Below are 16587 nucleotides of genomic sequence, written 5' to 3'. Positions count from 1 at the left end.
AGGAAAAGGCGGCTAATGTTATAGCAAGAAATCAAATTCAATAGTGCAGATATGCTCATGCTAATGTAATTAGTGAGGAACAACTTATAAAGGAAGCAATGGTTAAGTGGGCCATTGATATCAGGCATAATATTGAAATTGATGAGTGGGAAAAATTATAGAACCAAACAATGAACTTCTCGGCATGTTACCAAGTAAGAGAAAATGTGCAAATACTGCAATGCAGATGGTATCTGACACCAGTCAAACTGGCCAAAATGTATGAAAGAGATTCAAAACTCTGTTGGGAATGTCTAGAGGCTGAGAGTACTTTTATTCACCTATGATGGAAATGCAACAGGGCAAAGGAATTTTGGGAAATGGTGTATAACAAGCTATTTTATTTTATTTTTAATTCACATTTCTCAAGAAACCGGAAGCATTCCTTCTTGGCATAATTGGGAATGAATTACCAAAAAAAAGGCAATAACTTATTCCTATATGCAGCAACAGCTGCAAGGATAGTGTACACAAGATACAAGAAACAAAGAGAGATCCCAGGGAAAGAACAATGGTTAAATAAGCTAGACAGACTCACAGGCCAATTTTGACCCACCAAGGAGTCCAATTTTGACCATGGGGCCATTTTCTCAAAATCCCACCCAACTGTCAATCATCTGATGTTACTTGTGACATCAACTGATGGGAGGGGTTCAAGGGACTTCTGCTGCGTGTAGGTGATCCTTCCACAAGGAACCCTTTTCTCTCCCCATCCTGTGATCAGGAGGGGAGAAAAAGCCGCCTTTTGAAAACATCACCTGCACACAGGACTCCCCTTGCAGATAGCTGATGCTTCCAAAAGGCAAATTTTTTGCTTCCCATTCCATCAAGTGATGGGAAAGGGAGTATCAGCATAGGACAAAGAGCCATTGTTATGTGCAAGCTGATCTTCCTAGGCAGCTCTGAAGTCAAGAGCCTCAGAATGGGAGCCCAGTTACATTTCAGGATTCACAAGTCAGGATTCACAGTTCCCTGTAGCTGAATCCTATTTTCACACAGGAATTCAGCCTTCCTTTATCCAGCTCTGTTCCTGACCACACTACCCACAAGACTGGGTCATGTGAGCCTTTGAAAGATCAGCTGACCAAACTGGCTAAGTCCCATGACACTCCTGTAGGTCAACTACCCATATTCTTGCATCACAGACTTCATGATAAAGACTAACTGCTTTTTCTCTTATAAAGAAGACTGTCTTAACGAATAATAATTATTATTGATGCAGACAGAAGTGAGTCTTCTTAGATCACAAGTTTGCAATAAATTCTTACTGAGATTTAAGAGTCATCACAATCTCCACAATCTCCATTCTCAAGTACAAAACATAATTTCCAGTCTCAAATATGAGCTTTTGACCTCATGCCCATAAGACAAGAAAACTGCACTCCAACTTATAGCTGTGAGTTGGCTGAAGGTGTTGCTTGTGGTATGCATATATCTCACTGCTGTTGCTTTACTTAGCACGTTTTGTGGGATGTGGGGGACTTCAAAAACACGCAGAAGCCATTTGTCCCTAGGTGACAATGGGACAGAATAGTATGTACACCATGGACAACGATGCTGCCATTGTATCACCTCTAAATCCTATTGTCCATCTCCAGTTTGACACACAATGTTATCTAGGGCTTCTGATACTACAGGGGAAATAGGGAGGGAGATAATGGGAACAAGAGCTGTACAGACAGTGCTTACCACTCCTATGGAGAAGTAGTTGTTGATGATACTGTAAGGGACAGGGTCCCCATTCTCCTCTTTGTCAATAGGGATGACATCAATTTGCCATCGGTCCAGCATTACCTCTGCACTGTGTTCAATGTCCTTCAGGACCTTCATTAAGTTGCCACCTTCATAACCTTGAGAGTGGAAAAAGGGATGGCATATGGTAAGGAACAGAATGTCAGCGGTGGAATAGGCCAAGCACTAATGGGGCAAACAGTTGTGTTACAGAGAGTCTGGTAATGGATGCCTCGGCGCTATGCAAAGCCATAAAAGAAGGCCAAGTGATCAGAAGCAGAGAAGGAGAAACAATCCTGGCAATGATTTGGGCCCAACAATATCAATGGTGAATGGGGAACCATGCTCTTTTCTAGTAGATAAGGCTGTGGGTTGGGTAAGATTGCAAGTTGCATGGTGGGTGTGGTAAGGTTTCTTTTCTTTTTTAATGTATACTTTGAAGAGCTGTCAGTGATGGACAGTCTCCAGTGGTGCAAAGCCCGGACAACGACAAGTGGTATTAGAAGCAGCTGACAGGTTTCAACAGCACATGGGACTGCTGTCAGGAGGGATCAGTGGCAAGTCATGGTGTGAGGTCGTGATGAATGACCCTACAGTGTTAGGCTGACTCAAAATACTTACCTCCGCCCCATCGTAGGCAGCGGGCAAGGTCATTGCCTGTTCCCAGGGGCAGGATAGCCACAGGAGGGTGTTTTGCTATGTTTATCTTATCTGCAAAAAGAAAAACAGACTTTAGAAGCCAACAGAGTGCTGGAGTCAACTTTCCTTTTTCTACATCACCTGCCATAGCAGAGCTAATGAGGACAGGATTTCCCAAGAGCAGAACGAACCACAGCTGTACATGGTGTGTTGGTGTTTGAAAGCAATTTGACCTAATATATTGTAGTTTTATATGTTGCTTTTGCAAACATGCACCTTTCTGAGCACACGTCTGGCTGGGGAACTGCATCACAAAATTCAGAGAAGTGTGGATTTCAAAGGATAACCTCATTTCAGTTAGCTTATTGGTGCAGCAAGTGTGAATAAAGTAGGTTTGCCTAAAAAGGCAAACCAAACTAATTTCCCTCCCACCCCCATCCTTAGTTCCTTGAGCTGCTGGACCTCAGTTCAGAATTTCAGGAGACCAAGCCTGCAACCCTATCTATGTGTGCAGCTTTCAGAAAAGGGAGGCAGGAAAGCCTCTTTATAATGCAGCCTGCAGTCAAAGATGTGGCTGGTTAATGCCAATCAATATATGAATCAATATATGGTCCTGAGAGATCTGCATTGGCTCTTAGTGCGTTTCCGAGCACAATTCAAAGTGTTGGTGCTGACCTTTAAAGCCCTAAACGGCCTCGATCAGGTATACCTGAAGGAGCGTCTCCACCCCCATCATTCAGCCCGGACACTGAGATCCAGCGCCAAGGGCCTTCTGCTGGTTCCCTCATTGCAAGAAGTGAGGTTATGGGGAACCAGACAGAGGGTGTTCTCGGTAGTGGCGCCCGCCCTGTGGAACGCCCTCTCATCAGATATCAAGGAAATAAGCAGCTATCCTATTTTTAAAAGACATCTGAAGGCAGCCCTGTTTTTAATATTTAATGCTGTATTGTTTTTAACACTCGATTGGGAGCCACCCAGAGTGGCTGGGGAAACTCAGCCAGATGGGTGGGGTATAAATAATAAACTATTATTATTATTAATATGAAATTCAGCCCTCTCCTGCTGCAGGTCCACCTCCTTGGGCTCCTTGCCACAGAGTCTTCCCGGCTACAAACTTTTCCTTGTGCGCACTTCAACAGTACAGAACTCTCCCTGTCTCCAGGCTGCATGAGAGACATGCTTTCAGCTGCCCCCGCTTTCTCATTCATTGCCAACATCCATCTTTCTTTCAAGGGAGGGAAATCCTTGGCATGATGCTGCCAAAAGAAGGGAACTCCGTTGAAGGAGCGAAAGGACGTTCTGTTGTGGGGAGGACAGAAATGATATGTCTGCAAACCCATGCACACTCACTTGGGAGCAAGGCCCATTGTTATCAATGGATACCACGGGCATTTCTCCTCTCAGTTCTTACCACCTGTGTGTATTGCTTTTTCAGGTTGTAAGCCATTTGCAGAGGCTTGGTCTTTTGTTCCAATTTGCACAACACTTCATTCAATATTAGATGCTGAATAATAATGACAATATTAACGGAGATGCAAATTGGTGGGGCGGTAGTGGGGGGGGGAGAGTGTCTGGCTACTCTTTCTGGCAGAGGAAGGGGGAGAAGATCATTGTGGCCAGGCTGTCAGTTTAGAATCTTCAGCGCTCCATTTCTGTTCATAATCATTATATGGGGCAGAGGTGCGTGTGGGCATACAGTTCTAAACACAGTGAGGATCGATGTAAGAAAAATTAACCACCAAGGTCACTCAAATACTTGTGTGGTTTTTTTTTAAAAAAAGTTTTTAAAGTACATTTTACATGCATTTGAGTCTTCTTGGTGGATGAGGTGTGTGTATGGAGACAGGACTGGTCCAAGATATTTTGTAGTCTGAAGCATGGGGCAATCTGGAATCCTCATCAGAGCTCCAAAACCCTCATTATCCTTGTATGGGACAGAGGCATGTTTGAGTCTGTGTATGTAGATGGGGCCAGCCCAATACATTTTGCTGCCTGAGGCCAAGATGTTCTCCTGCTCCAGCTGACTGGACTGGAACTTGACTCTTGCACCAATCCTAGCAATGGGACGCTGTCCTCTAGCAGCAGGCTAGGTTAGAGGGCAGCGGAGTAGGCTGTGTGCAACAAAACTCTGTCCCTCCCTGCCTCCCAGCATCTGCTAGCTGAGGTGGTTGCCTCACTCTGGCTAGCGGAAGAACTCTAATTTCAGCCCCTCAAAGGAACACGGGAAGCTGTCTTATATTGGAGTCAGAGTTGGACCAGTGGTACATCTGGCTCAGCACAGTCCACACCTGGTGGAAGTCCAGGGTTTCAGGCAAGTAGCCTTTCCCAGCCCTACCTGCAGATTCCAGGGGCTGAGCCTGGGGCAGCAAGTGCTCTGCTACTGACCCACTACAGGAGCCCTTCTCTCTCTTACACAATAGTGACCCCAGGTGTATCAGCTATCCAACGAACCTAATGTACTTTGAACCATGCAGCATCCCTGGATCCCAATTTACCTATGCAGTCCAGGATCCATCCAACGGTCCCATCTCCTCCACAAGCCAGAATACGGAAGTCTGGAGCATCACGGAAAAAGTTTAAACTAAGAGAAAGCAGAAGGAAAAGGTAGGGAAGCTCTTTAGAATAGCTTGCTTTCCCATATATGGGAAAGAACACCACATCTAAACTGCTTTTAAATTCACATAAAAGCAAATGTGAAAAAAGGCACAGCAGCCCTGCTGCTCTCCAAAGTCCTAAATCATGCAATTCTTGCCCATTTTCAAGTTTGCAATCAAACAAAACAAGGAAAACCAGTGAAGAGTCAACCTGCACAGCACACATTCAAGAACACCCATAAAGGAATACATGGCATTTGTAAGAAAGATCTGCATGAAGGGGAATAGTTGTTGTTGTTGTAAAATCCATGCAAACTTTGGACAAGATCCAGCAGCTAGTTGCTGCAACAACATCCAATTGACAGCAGTGCAATGGGCCTTAGCCACAAATAACTTTTGCAGGATTGTATAATTTGTATTCAGGGGTAATATCCACAGGTATTCCATCAGGAGGATGTAGAGTCCCAGAGCCCAAAGGTTTATTGCCTTAAGACAGACATGGCAAATATCATAAACTCCAGCACGAGCTCCACGCGTAATTCTAAAGAATTGGCAGCAGGCTGAGTTCCTCAAGCTAAGGCATGTTAAGAAGCTTCAGCGAGAAGGGAGGTGGAAAGGGAAACTGGAGAGGGAAGGTGAGCAAAAAGCAAATGGGGAGTGAGAATGGGCAGCACAACTAAGAGGGAATCGTAAGGATAGCAAAATGGATGCAGGTTGATCAATGGATTTCAATACCCAGGAGTGGGTCCTCCTCGATCCAGGTTGTAAACTTGTCTGGGGTTGAGTAGATAATGGAATTTCCGATGAACCCTGAAAGTAAGTAAGAAAAACCATAAATGATGGCCCCTAAAAAGGAGAGTAAAGTCTAGGAGGAGGGAAATCTGTCAGTTTCACTATGTCTCAATTTCTCATTTTTCCAGTCTTAAGTTCTCCACATTTCCATACCAGTTTTCATTTTTCTGTTTAAAAAAAGTCCTCATGAAAATTCATCAGAATTTTAGTGCAAATTTCTCCTAATATTCCATGTTTGCAAGCAATTTTGCCCCCAAACACACATTTTTGCAAATCAATTTCCCCCTATTATAATGCACACTTTACTGCAGTATATGCATTTTTGTACTCATTACTTGGCCAGAAGATTGCACTACAAGATTTGAAGAAGTGCACATTTTTAAAGGATGTTTGTGCATCAGTTTGTGCATAGTTTTGGAAAGTGAGAATTAGGGAAGTTTGCCTTTAAATATGAACGGATTCCAATTTCTCCCCTATCCCTAGCCAAGGCAGATGATTACACTTTCTTAGCATCAGCTACTCTCTATCCACACCACATCCTGCTCAGGGCAGCTCCATAAGTGTAGCAAAAGTTGCCACCTTCATATTCAGAAAATGGAGGGTGCTTTTCGATTGATATTTACTGCACCGTGGACCCATCCTTTCTCCTTTTTCTTTATTATAAATTTATTTAAATTTTCAGATTTACAAACAATCATCAAGCAGACAAATAAAACCATTTCCATTTGGAAATCTTTTCTCCTATTTCTAAGCCCCCTCTCTGAAATGTTTGCTTCATAAATACTTTTGAATTACAGCTGTCCTTACCAAGCCAAAGACTTGGTGATGTCCCAGGCACCAGATAACAGGTATCAGTGACGGTCTTGCAACCCCATTGAGCAGTGCTATCTGGGGTATTTCCCAAGCAGCACAATATTGCTGTCTGGTTGCAGGGAAATGCAATCTCTCTGCTATTCTTTCCTTAAGGGAAGATGTTTGCATTACTTGCAATGATTACTAAAATTGCATTTACTGTACCAAAAACTTCTATCCTGCAGAGGGTACAATTTTCCAATAGGAGGAAGGGAAACATACCTTTCTCCTTGTCTCCCTCCACTCTTGGGGTTCACAAACACCAACAGTGGATGTGTTCCAGGCTTAGGGGTGATCTAGAAAGCAAATTACAAAGCAAACAAAGAGCCTCCTTATACAGCATACAAAACATCATTCATGCAAAATGGGGGGGAATGAGTCATACGGCACTGCCACAGAGGAAGTAAGGCATGCAACTGGCAACATGTTGGATCAGCAGAATCTGGAGAAAGCTGGGAACCACCAATCTGTGCACTTATTCTTATCCACACCTATTCTGTCTATGGGCCTTCTAAGCACACGAGCCATAGCCTCAGGAGCTCGGCTCTGTTTAATATATACATCCTTTGACTCAATACTATTTGCCTTATGCTCCGCAAATATCTTCTTGTGCGCTTCCTGATATACGCCTAGAGACTGAACTCTTTAAAGGACAAGGCAGGCATTGCTATTGAGACAATATTAGGTTAGCAGAGCTTCAGCAAGCTTGGGTTCTATGGGGAGAGCTGCAGAAGGATGGATCCAAGGGTTAATCTGTTAACCATGCACAATTCAACAGGGCGACTATCAAAGGCTATTCCTGAACCAGCTTCATGGGGAGACTAGGACAGGGGTCAGCAAACTTTTTCAGCCGGGGCCGTCCACTGTCCCTCAGACCTTGTGGAGGGCCGGACTATATTTTTTGAGGGGGGAAATGAATGAATTCCTGTGCTCCACAAAGAACCCAGAGATGCATTTTAAATAAAAGCAAACATTCTACTCATGTAAAAACACCAGGTGGGCCTCACAAATAACCCAGAGATGCATTTTTTTAAAAAAGGACACATTCTACTCATGCAAAAGCATGCTGATTCCCGGATCGTCCGCGGGCCGGATTTAGAAGGCGATTGGGCCGGATCCGGCCCCCAGGCCTTAGTTTTCCTACCCATGGACTAGGAGATCAGTGCAGAATGACATCTTCTCCCTGGTATGCCTTCCTCCACAACTAGCCTGCAATTTAGGCATGGGGCACAAAATATAATTCTGCAGGTACACGCACACACACACACACAAGTGTAAGAGAAAAGTGAGAGAGCAAGTGTGATATACTGGTTAGAATGCTGGACAAGGGCAGGTTTAACTCTACACTCAGTCATGAAGCTCTATGGGTGACCTTAGGGTAGTCACCACTTTCCAGTCTAATCTACCTCACCAGGCTGGTGCTGAGATACAGCAGGGCTGGGAAGAACCATACATGTTGAGCAGGACAGAAGTCAAATCAATAGATACGATAGCAGCAGCTGTGAACTGTCTACCTGTAGTCCATGCCCATCCACCGTGGTGGTGTTGTATCTGAAGGCCAGGGTTGTATCATCCGGGGATGTGCTGGATGGCGATTCACTGTCTGATCTTCTTGGGTGGGATTGCCTATCCTTTGGAATAGGGAAAATGCATAAAGGACTTTGAAGCATGGATGAAGGCCAGCAAATAACAAGGAAGCACTGACAACATAAACAAAGTGGGAAGGATGACTTCCTCCCGACTGTACTGAAATGCAACAGAAAGACTACGAAAGCCCCAAGAGTTAAGTTAATATCATATTAAACTTTTGCATTAAAATACTGTCTGTCAAGCAACACAGAATACAAACATGCAGATGAACCATCAATAATACATTGTATGAAGTGCAAACCGTATCTGAATATAGTGAGCACATAGTGAATGGCACTGAAGGACTGAATCAGTCATTCCAAAAGTAGTTTAGAAAGTTGTGTACACAACGATGGCTCCAAAGTTCAATACTTGACTTGCTTCCCAGGCTGATGTTGTTCCAAGATTTATATTAACTTCAAAATTCCACAATCAGCACAGCTGAAAAGCTTCCTGAGAGGCCCATACACATATTAAGAAAAGCTTTTTATATACATATTAAGCTTTTTAACGTGGATTTTTAAACACTGATGCAGCTTTCATGATGCTTAGATACCTGAAAAGTGAATGAATCAAAAATATTTATACTATTCTATGTTTAATCATATTTATACTGCAGTTTTCAGCCAAAACTGGATCTCAAAGCAGCCTTACAACACTAAAAGCATCACAAAACCTCATAGATTATTCTGAATAGCAATAGTAACAGAGGAATAAGTAAATATGAGAAAAATCCAGAAAAGAGCACCACATAATAAAATTGCCAAATTTTTCTTCTTTAGTAAGTATCTCCAAGGGCTTCCTTCACTAGAATCTAAGTCCCAGCTCTGTTTTTCTTTAGCAGTGGCAAAAGGGAAACCCTGGAGCATGATGGGGTTCCAAATTATAACAGCCATATGCTCAGCCAGCTCAGTGAATTCCACATCGGGTTAAAAAACAAAAACTGAGCTGACTCTTATAAATCTTCTGAATCCATTCCCTGTTTTAAGGTGTCCAAGTATGGTGTTTGCCATATTTTAAAATGTCCAACAGCCCCTTTTTGAAGCAAATGTGGAGATGGTGGAACTGTGAGATTCATGTCAAGCCCTGAGCAGGGAGCAAGTGAAATATTGAACTTTGGAACCATCATTGTGTCCATCATTTCAAGCCACTGTTGAAGCAATTGATTCAATATGATTCACTGCAGGGTCACTAAATTAAGAAAGATTGTTTGCACCAGTAGTGGATGGCATGGTGGGGCGAAGGTGCTTACCTGAACGCCTCGCTCGGCTGATTACCAGGAGGGAGAGAGGGAAAGGTGAGGCAGTGGGGAAGGCAGTGCAGTGTCAATGCACTGGCAGGAACAACGCATTGGCTCAGCTGCTGCGTTTGCACTGCGCTGACTTTGCTGTCACCTCGCCCCCCTCCTCCCACTAAGAAGCAATGACCTGCTTTCTGGGAGATTGGGTAAGTGCCTTTGCCCAAACAATCTGTCCACTACTGTTTAGCACTTTATGAAATGTATTACTGAATGCTTATCACCATGGCACTGTTTGACAGACAGCTTTTAATATATTATACATTAACTTTGGGTCTTCTGTTATGCATTTTGGGTGGCTACATTTCTACTAGCAAGTAATAAGGTGTGTTTTAATTTCTCTCCCAGTTCCAATGGTTTCTTCCCCCATGGATTTACAAGTTTATAGATTCTGGAGTGGGACATAAATCTGACAATAGAGAGATAGATAATGTCCTTGGTTTCCTGTTTTTAAACTTTATTCACAGAATGGTTTTTAATTAAAAAAACTGCTACTGTTCTCCATATTTAATGTGCAATCCAGATCACTGGCATTTCCATGATTTTTGACCTCACATATACATTTTCTTCATTGGGACTCAATTACCAGCTTTCACTATTTCCTCATTTCTCATAGTTCTGAACACAGGAAAAAGTAGACATAGCATTTGAAAGTACAATGTTTGTACCACCACAGTTTCCTCATTAGGAAAGAGGAAACTTCTTAATTTGTGGAAGTTGTGGAGCACTCTTTCCACAGAGGTGTGTTTTAGATATTGTGCTTATAATTGTTGCAACCCACCCTGGGACCTTCAAAGATAGAATGATCTTTTAAAAGCATATGCAAAACCACAAACCACAAAAATAAGAGGTAGATTATATGCAAAACCTGAGAAGGAAACTACAAAAAGTGTGGAAATCTCTCAGCAATTGTCGTTTTTGAGCCTGTCCATCTTACAATCTTGCACACCTTGGAGTGCCTGTGCCTATTCCAAGTAATTACAAAGTGGCTCTAACACAGGGATAGGCAACCTACAGCCTAATCAGGCCTGACAGGCCTTGGAGGTTGGCCCACTAGGCCACTGTGGGCAGACCATGCCCACCTTTCCAACGCTTGACATCATATAAGACGTCAAGTGCAGGAAACCTGTAGCTAAAATGAAGCTGGAGCTAAAATGAAGAAGATTTGGCTTCCGATTCTTCCTTTGAATGCAAAGGACCTTCCTCTTCAGGCAAGACTTGAGCAGCACCTGAAGAGAGAAAAAATGTTCCTTTGGGTCATCTGATGTCATCCTGACATAAGGTGATTGACAGGCGGACAGCCCTACCCACTTACCAAAATAATCTATGTGGTGCTCAGGATCCAGCTAGATCGCTTGATTTTGCTCATTATCCCTGCCTGCTCTAACAAGAGAAAATGCTTGTGCATAGACCACATCATATGGCACAACACTCTTCCTTTGAGTTTTTATTTTCAGCTACTTTCTCACCTGCAACAAAGCCTAAGGCTGTATGCTAATGATTATTTGCTTGAAACAATTGGAGTGATTTTCCTCTTCTAGCAAGCCTCAATTCACTATTAGTAAACTGATAGCTGCATATAGTTAATGGAGTAGTGGGAAAGTATGGTAGCAGTAGCAGTGGCTCAGTACGAAATGCCCAGATTGCAAGCAGTTTGTCATTCAGCCTTCTTAGGGACACACCAGCTTTCTAGTAATGGACGTAAGAGGCATTCTCTAGCAGCTCTATGGGAAAGTTTTAAGTTTACCTTGGTTTTAAGTTAACAAAATCAGTTTGGATGGGTTGAAAATCTTAAGTTTTTGAGAGAGCATCATCTAGCGGCCTTCATATGGGAGACAGAAAATGCCAGTCATTAAGCCCATTTCATAGGTGTCAAGCAGACTCATTTACCAGAACAACTGGGCAGATGTGCGAAGGCAATAAGATGTGGTCCTTGAGCTGCCCACCATCACACTCAGGCTTCACATGAGAGGCACATTTGTTGTGAAGCTGCAAGAGGAGAAAACACAGCACTAAGATTCTCTTTAAATATATCTGTAAAAAGGAAGGCTGTTACATGTAATGGCAAGGTGGTTTCTCTAACTGGCATTAATAAACAACATAAATAAATGTTACCTGGCTAATATTACATTACATGTTGGAAATATCAGAAGACAAGAGGGGACTATTATCATATATAGTGGGAATGCAAATTTGGCGGGGGGAGAGAAAGGAAGAATTGGGGGTTAGGTAACTATCAAACAGAAAGCATCCTAGGATTCACTGGCTCAGTTATGGTAACATTATGGTAAAAGATGAATGAATATAAAAATTAGCCTCATGCGTGGTCCCTGTGGATGGGGGACTGCTGACTTGGGAACTCGAAGATCAAATGGAGCCTTTCCTGAATTGGGGAAATATTTCAGGGTGAGTGGAATAAACCAACTTATAGATAGTGGAATGACTTCTATATGTGCCAGATGATCCCAGGCTCATTGTACCAAATCAAGCAAGTAACAAAGCTCAGTCACATTCCATGGCTTCTCAACAATGTTCAGTGTCGTGGCCATTTTCACAATCAGGAGAAAAACCGAGGAACAGATTTCTTATTTATTCACAGGCATGCCGTGCTTATTGCCAATATGGAAGAAACATGGCCTGCTGATGTAGGAGGTGACTTGCCTTGAACAGCTTAGCGTTCTTTTAAAAAAAAACACACCACCACACTTGCTTCACGTACTCACTGTGATTTGGCACCATACACAATGTAGTCCGGTAATGCCCTGGTAGCTCTTGATGCTTTTATGACAACGATCGCATTTGGCTGGGGAGTTCCCCTCAATCCATGTGTGTTGCATGACCTAGAAATGCATGAGACAAGGTGATCCATGCTGGAAAAGAAATTCAGGCACTAAATATGAGGCAACAAAGGAGAAGAAATGCTCCTGAATGAGCGTGAGAATCATTGTTCCTTCAAATGTTTCAGGATATGCTTTTGAAGCATGGGATAAAGAAAGGAATGGGAAAGTTTTTTTGGGGGGAAGTCTGTGATCCAACTATTGTGGTGTCTCCTGAGCCTTTGGCTAAACTCACTGTATTATAAGGCAGGCTACTCACAATCTTAAATGCCATTGGTATAGATTATTAGATGGATATTTTAGCTATAATGCCACAATGAACTGCTCACATGGGCATGCACAATCCAAAAATCATTGACTTTCTCCATTGCTTCTCTGAGTTCTTTTCCAGTCTTGCAGCCTCTGTTCCTGCTTTGTCATGACCTCTCAGCTATGTTTTAGTACAGCTTCTGGTACCAGCTGCAACTCTGGCCAATGTTTTTTGATGTGCTTGCTCTTTCTCCGACTACAAACCCAGCTAGAGTTCCAGCACAATGTCCTTATACATTGAATGACAGGGCGGATGACCATATCCTGGGGGCAGATGCTTTCATTCAGAGTTCAGGGAACCTGGAGCTGCTGAGCTCTAAGAATGTAGGACTCTGCTGCCAGAAATGGGCCTTGATGTTTTGCTGTTGAGCGTTTGCTTGCCTAACCTCTTCTGGAGAAGTAGCCATATCTGCAACAGTTGCCCAGAAGGCAGATTCCTCCCTTTTCAGTTTGATACTTATGAACTATTCCAGCAGTATGGCAATTTGGTGGTAGCCTATAAAATACAGGTCCTTCCTGGCACAATAGTAGGGCTCTTATGACTGTGTGGACAGCATGGTCTGCATTGCAGATGGCCTGCCTTAGATGGAAGGTCATCAATAAGTGAACACATGCACTAGGCATTCATGAATGCCTTACTCACAGTTGTATTTCTCTTTGATTTCACGTAAGTGCTGATGCAGGGGGCAATCTCTTTGGACACGCATCTTTCATGGACTGTGTATTTACAAACTGTAGAGAAAAAGAAAAAGAGAGCAGCTCTAAGTTCACCCTATATTCAAGGCAAGCAGTTTCTAGCTATTTCATTAAACACACAAGACGTAACCAGCTGTACTTTTGAATAAATAAGGTATACTATTCATTGTATCAAATTGTAAATTTCAACGGAAGTCTCATAAAGTTCAACAAAAAAGCAGAAGACCCAGTGGATCAGTTTATTCTCTAGTCAGTTCATGCATAAGGTCCATACATGTACAAGTGTCTATTCCACCTGTCTGTTCCCCAGTAGTACAGGCTCTAAGTAATGCAAATAAATACAATATCGTAATCTCACACATTTTACTTCATTTTACTGATGAAGCCTAGGATGGGGAAACAAGGCCAATATTCCGGAAATCCTTGTCTTAGAATCTGTGAAAAGATTCTGTGGAACTGTAACAACCTTCATGTGGATTATTGGACTCTGTGAACAGACAGGTGGAATAGACTGCTCCACCATCCATCCAGACAACCGAAAGGCATTATCAGAGATCAAGGTCTCATTCCAGCCAGGCAAAAGTATTTGGGGTGCAAAGCAGTGAGGAGTGTGGCCCAGGGAGACTTCTGAGGGCCAGATAGAAAGACATAGAGGCCCACAATTGCCCCCTCCTTGCGCCTGAGGTTCCCCACAGAATGTTGATGACCATTTGCAGTGCATGGTAGTAGCTATAGGATTGGCACACAGACTTTGCTGCCACTGCCTAGATCCCTTTGGATCCTAGGAAAGGGTACGAATTTTATTCAGCAAGTAGAGGTGAGGCCTGGCTTATGGTTCATCCGTTCCACCACTTTTGGGAGTTGCGCATCTAGAAAGATCCCCAAACATTCCCAGAATGAGGAACCCACTAGAAGTAAATATAGAATCCCTGCTTGCTGTGCGTCAAAATTAAAAAGGAACAAAATAAACGAGGAAATCTTTCTCCTCATCTGTCTTGGGGATTCTGGCATTGTTGGCTCCACTTCATTCGCATGCAGGTCAACAAACAAGGGTGAATCTCACATGAGCATTGTACAAGCAGCCTATCTGGGCACTTACAGGAGCAGCACAGGCCTTGCTTCCTGACGCCCAGCAGCATAGTGCGGCAAAAGTTGCAGTAGGCAGGCTTCTTGAAGTGCTTCAGCCTCCACGCATGCTGTCCATCATCCTTTACATTCTACAGGGAGGAAAAAAAGCCCACTGAGATGGAGTGGAAGATACAGAGGAGAGATGCAGCACCTTTTGCAGGATAACCTTTTCAACTCAGGATGACCAGAAACGCGATGTAAACTACCTGCAAACTGATTGTCTGAACTGGTCCATTTACAGCCTCCACAGCCTACTAACATTTTTGAGGATGCCGTTAGAAAATGTAAAAGAATAACTTAGTTACGATGTACACAGATCTTCATAAAGCCCGTAATAATAATAAAATAAGCTGCCATGACATAGAAGAGATGTTATTTAGACTGCAATCTTTATGTGCTGTATATGGTTCCTTTTTTTTTTTTACAAGTCTCACTTAGAAATGCTAATTATTAAGTGGTATACAAGTGCCCTAAATAAATAGATGCCGTTACCTGGGAGTAAATCCCACTGAACTAAATGGGACTGACTTCTGAATAGACATGTATAGCTTTGCGCTGTCAATGACTGTGGACTATCAAGCCAAATTTGAGGACTACGCATTTTTTAAAATTTGCACTGCTTACACCATTGTAAGCCTACTATTTCCAAGCAACTATGAAATCCAATGAAACAAATTATACAAAGTATATTAACATACAAAAGAAAGATTTTATGGTGTATCATTATCTATACTACTTGTTTAATGTGGTATAACCATTTACAAAGGAACCAGAAAGTCTGTAAAGGTGCTAGATTTTCCACAGCTTGAAGGCAGTATCTATCAAAATTATTTCTATATTATCACTGTAACACACAAATTAGTTTTTGTTTTTTGTTTTCGCTCTACCATGTTTTCTAGCCAGGCAAGTTTCACCAGTTTCCAGGGACATTGAAGAGATATCAAGAATAAATGGGCAATAAAGGCTCGATCGTAGTTTAAAATGGTATTATCTGAAGAAGAAAGTTTTGATGGAGAGTAAAGGTAAAGGGACCCCTGACCATTAGGTCCAGTTGCGGACAACTCTGGGGTTGTGGCACTCATCTTGCTTTATTGGCTGAGGGAGCCGGCGTACAGCTTCCAGGTCATGTGGCCAGCATGACTAAGCCACTTCTGGCAAACCAGAGCAGCACACGGAAATGCTGTTTACCTTCCCGCCGGAGCAGTACCTATTTATCTACTTGCACTGGCATGCTTTTGAACTGCTAGGTTGTCAGGAGCAGGGACCAAGCAACGGGAGCTCACCCCGTCTCGGGGATTCAAACCGCTGACCTTCTGATCGGCAAGCCCTACGCTCTGTGGTTTAACCCACAGCGCCACCTGCGTCCATGGAGAGTACGGTGAGTCAAATATGACAGCATGAATGCAAACAGAACAAAGGCACCTAGGCATCCTTTATTACAGGCGTGAATGTTAGGTGACCTAAAATACTCTCTTCTGATTGATGTTGGTGGTAACTGGTACCTCCATTTGGCATATAAGAACATGAGTGGAAGCTTCTAAGCACCAAACAAAATAACTCTCTCACCTCCTACTCATAAAAGCTATTCCTTTGTGCACATAAGAAGAATGTGTGAAAATGGATTCCTCCAAGTGCTTTCCCCCAAAGTTACACACGCCTACGTATGCCACATCAATACTTGCAAAATACTGCTCTGCTTAGCAGCTTAAAAAAATAAAAATAAAAATCTGGCTTTAGTAGCCCCCTTATAGAGTGAGCGACACTCAAACTTCCTCCCATTGTGAAATGTCTTTATAAACATCTAGTTCTTGTCATGGCACAGGGATCTCTACCCCCAAATTGAGAAACTGTCACACAAATACCCAATATGCATCACATGAGCTTCATAAGCATGGCCATCAAGGGCCCATTGTACAATCTGAAGATGATTCTTCTTTTTAAAAATGCATTTCAACCAAACCATTCACTATAGAAAGGCATATGATGGGCAGTACTCTGTAAGGACAGGCAAAGCAATGCCTACTAATTGGGGCTGATGGGAGCC

The 16587-nt window shown here is 42.9% G+C and overlaps 1 protein-coding gene across 1 annotated transcript in view; it reads right to left on the bottom strand.

Annotated features, from left to right (window-relative positions):
• DGKG (diacylglycerol kinase gamma) overlaps positions 1–16587 on the bottom strand; it is a 110810-nt gene that overhangs the window by 39225 nt on the left and 54998 nt on the right. Inside the window, 10 exon segments of the mRNA XM_081910365.1 lie at positions 1729–1889; positions 2392–2481; positions 4905–4990; positions 5739–5813; positions 6870–6943; positions 8162–8278; positions 11464–11562; positions 12297–12413; positions 13363–13451; positions 14515–14632. Coding sequence (XP_081766491.1) covers positions 1729–1889; positions 2392–2481; positions 4905–4990; positions 5739–5813; positions 6870–6943; positions 8162–8278; positions 11464–11562; positions 12297–12413; positions 13363–13451; positions 14515–14632 — 1026 coding nt within the window.

The sequence above is a fragment of the Podarcis melisellensis genome (genome assembly GCF_964234715.1).
Source record: "Podarcis melisellensis genome assembly, chromosome: 5".
Taxonomy (NCBI): Eukaryota; Metazoa; Chordata; class Lepidosauria; order Squamata; family Lacertidae; genus Podarcis; species Podarcis melisellensis.
Note: the sequence above shows the minus strand (reverse complement) of the source record. Positions and strands in the feature narration are given on the sequence as shown.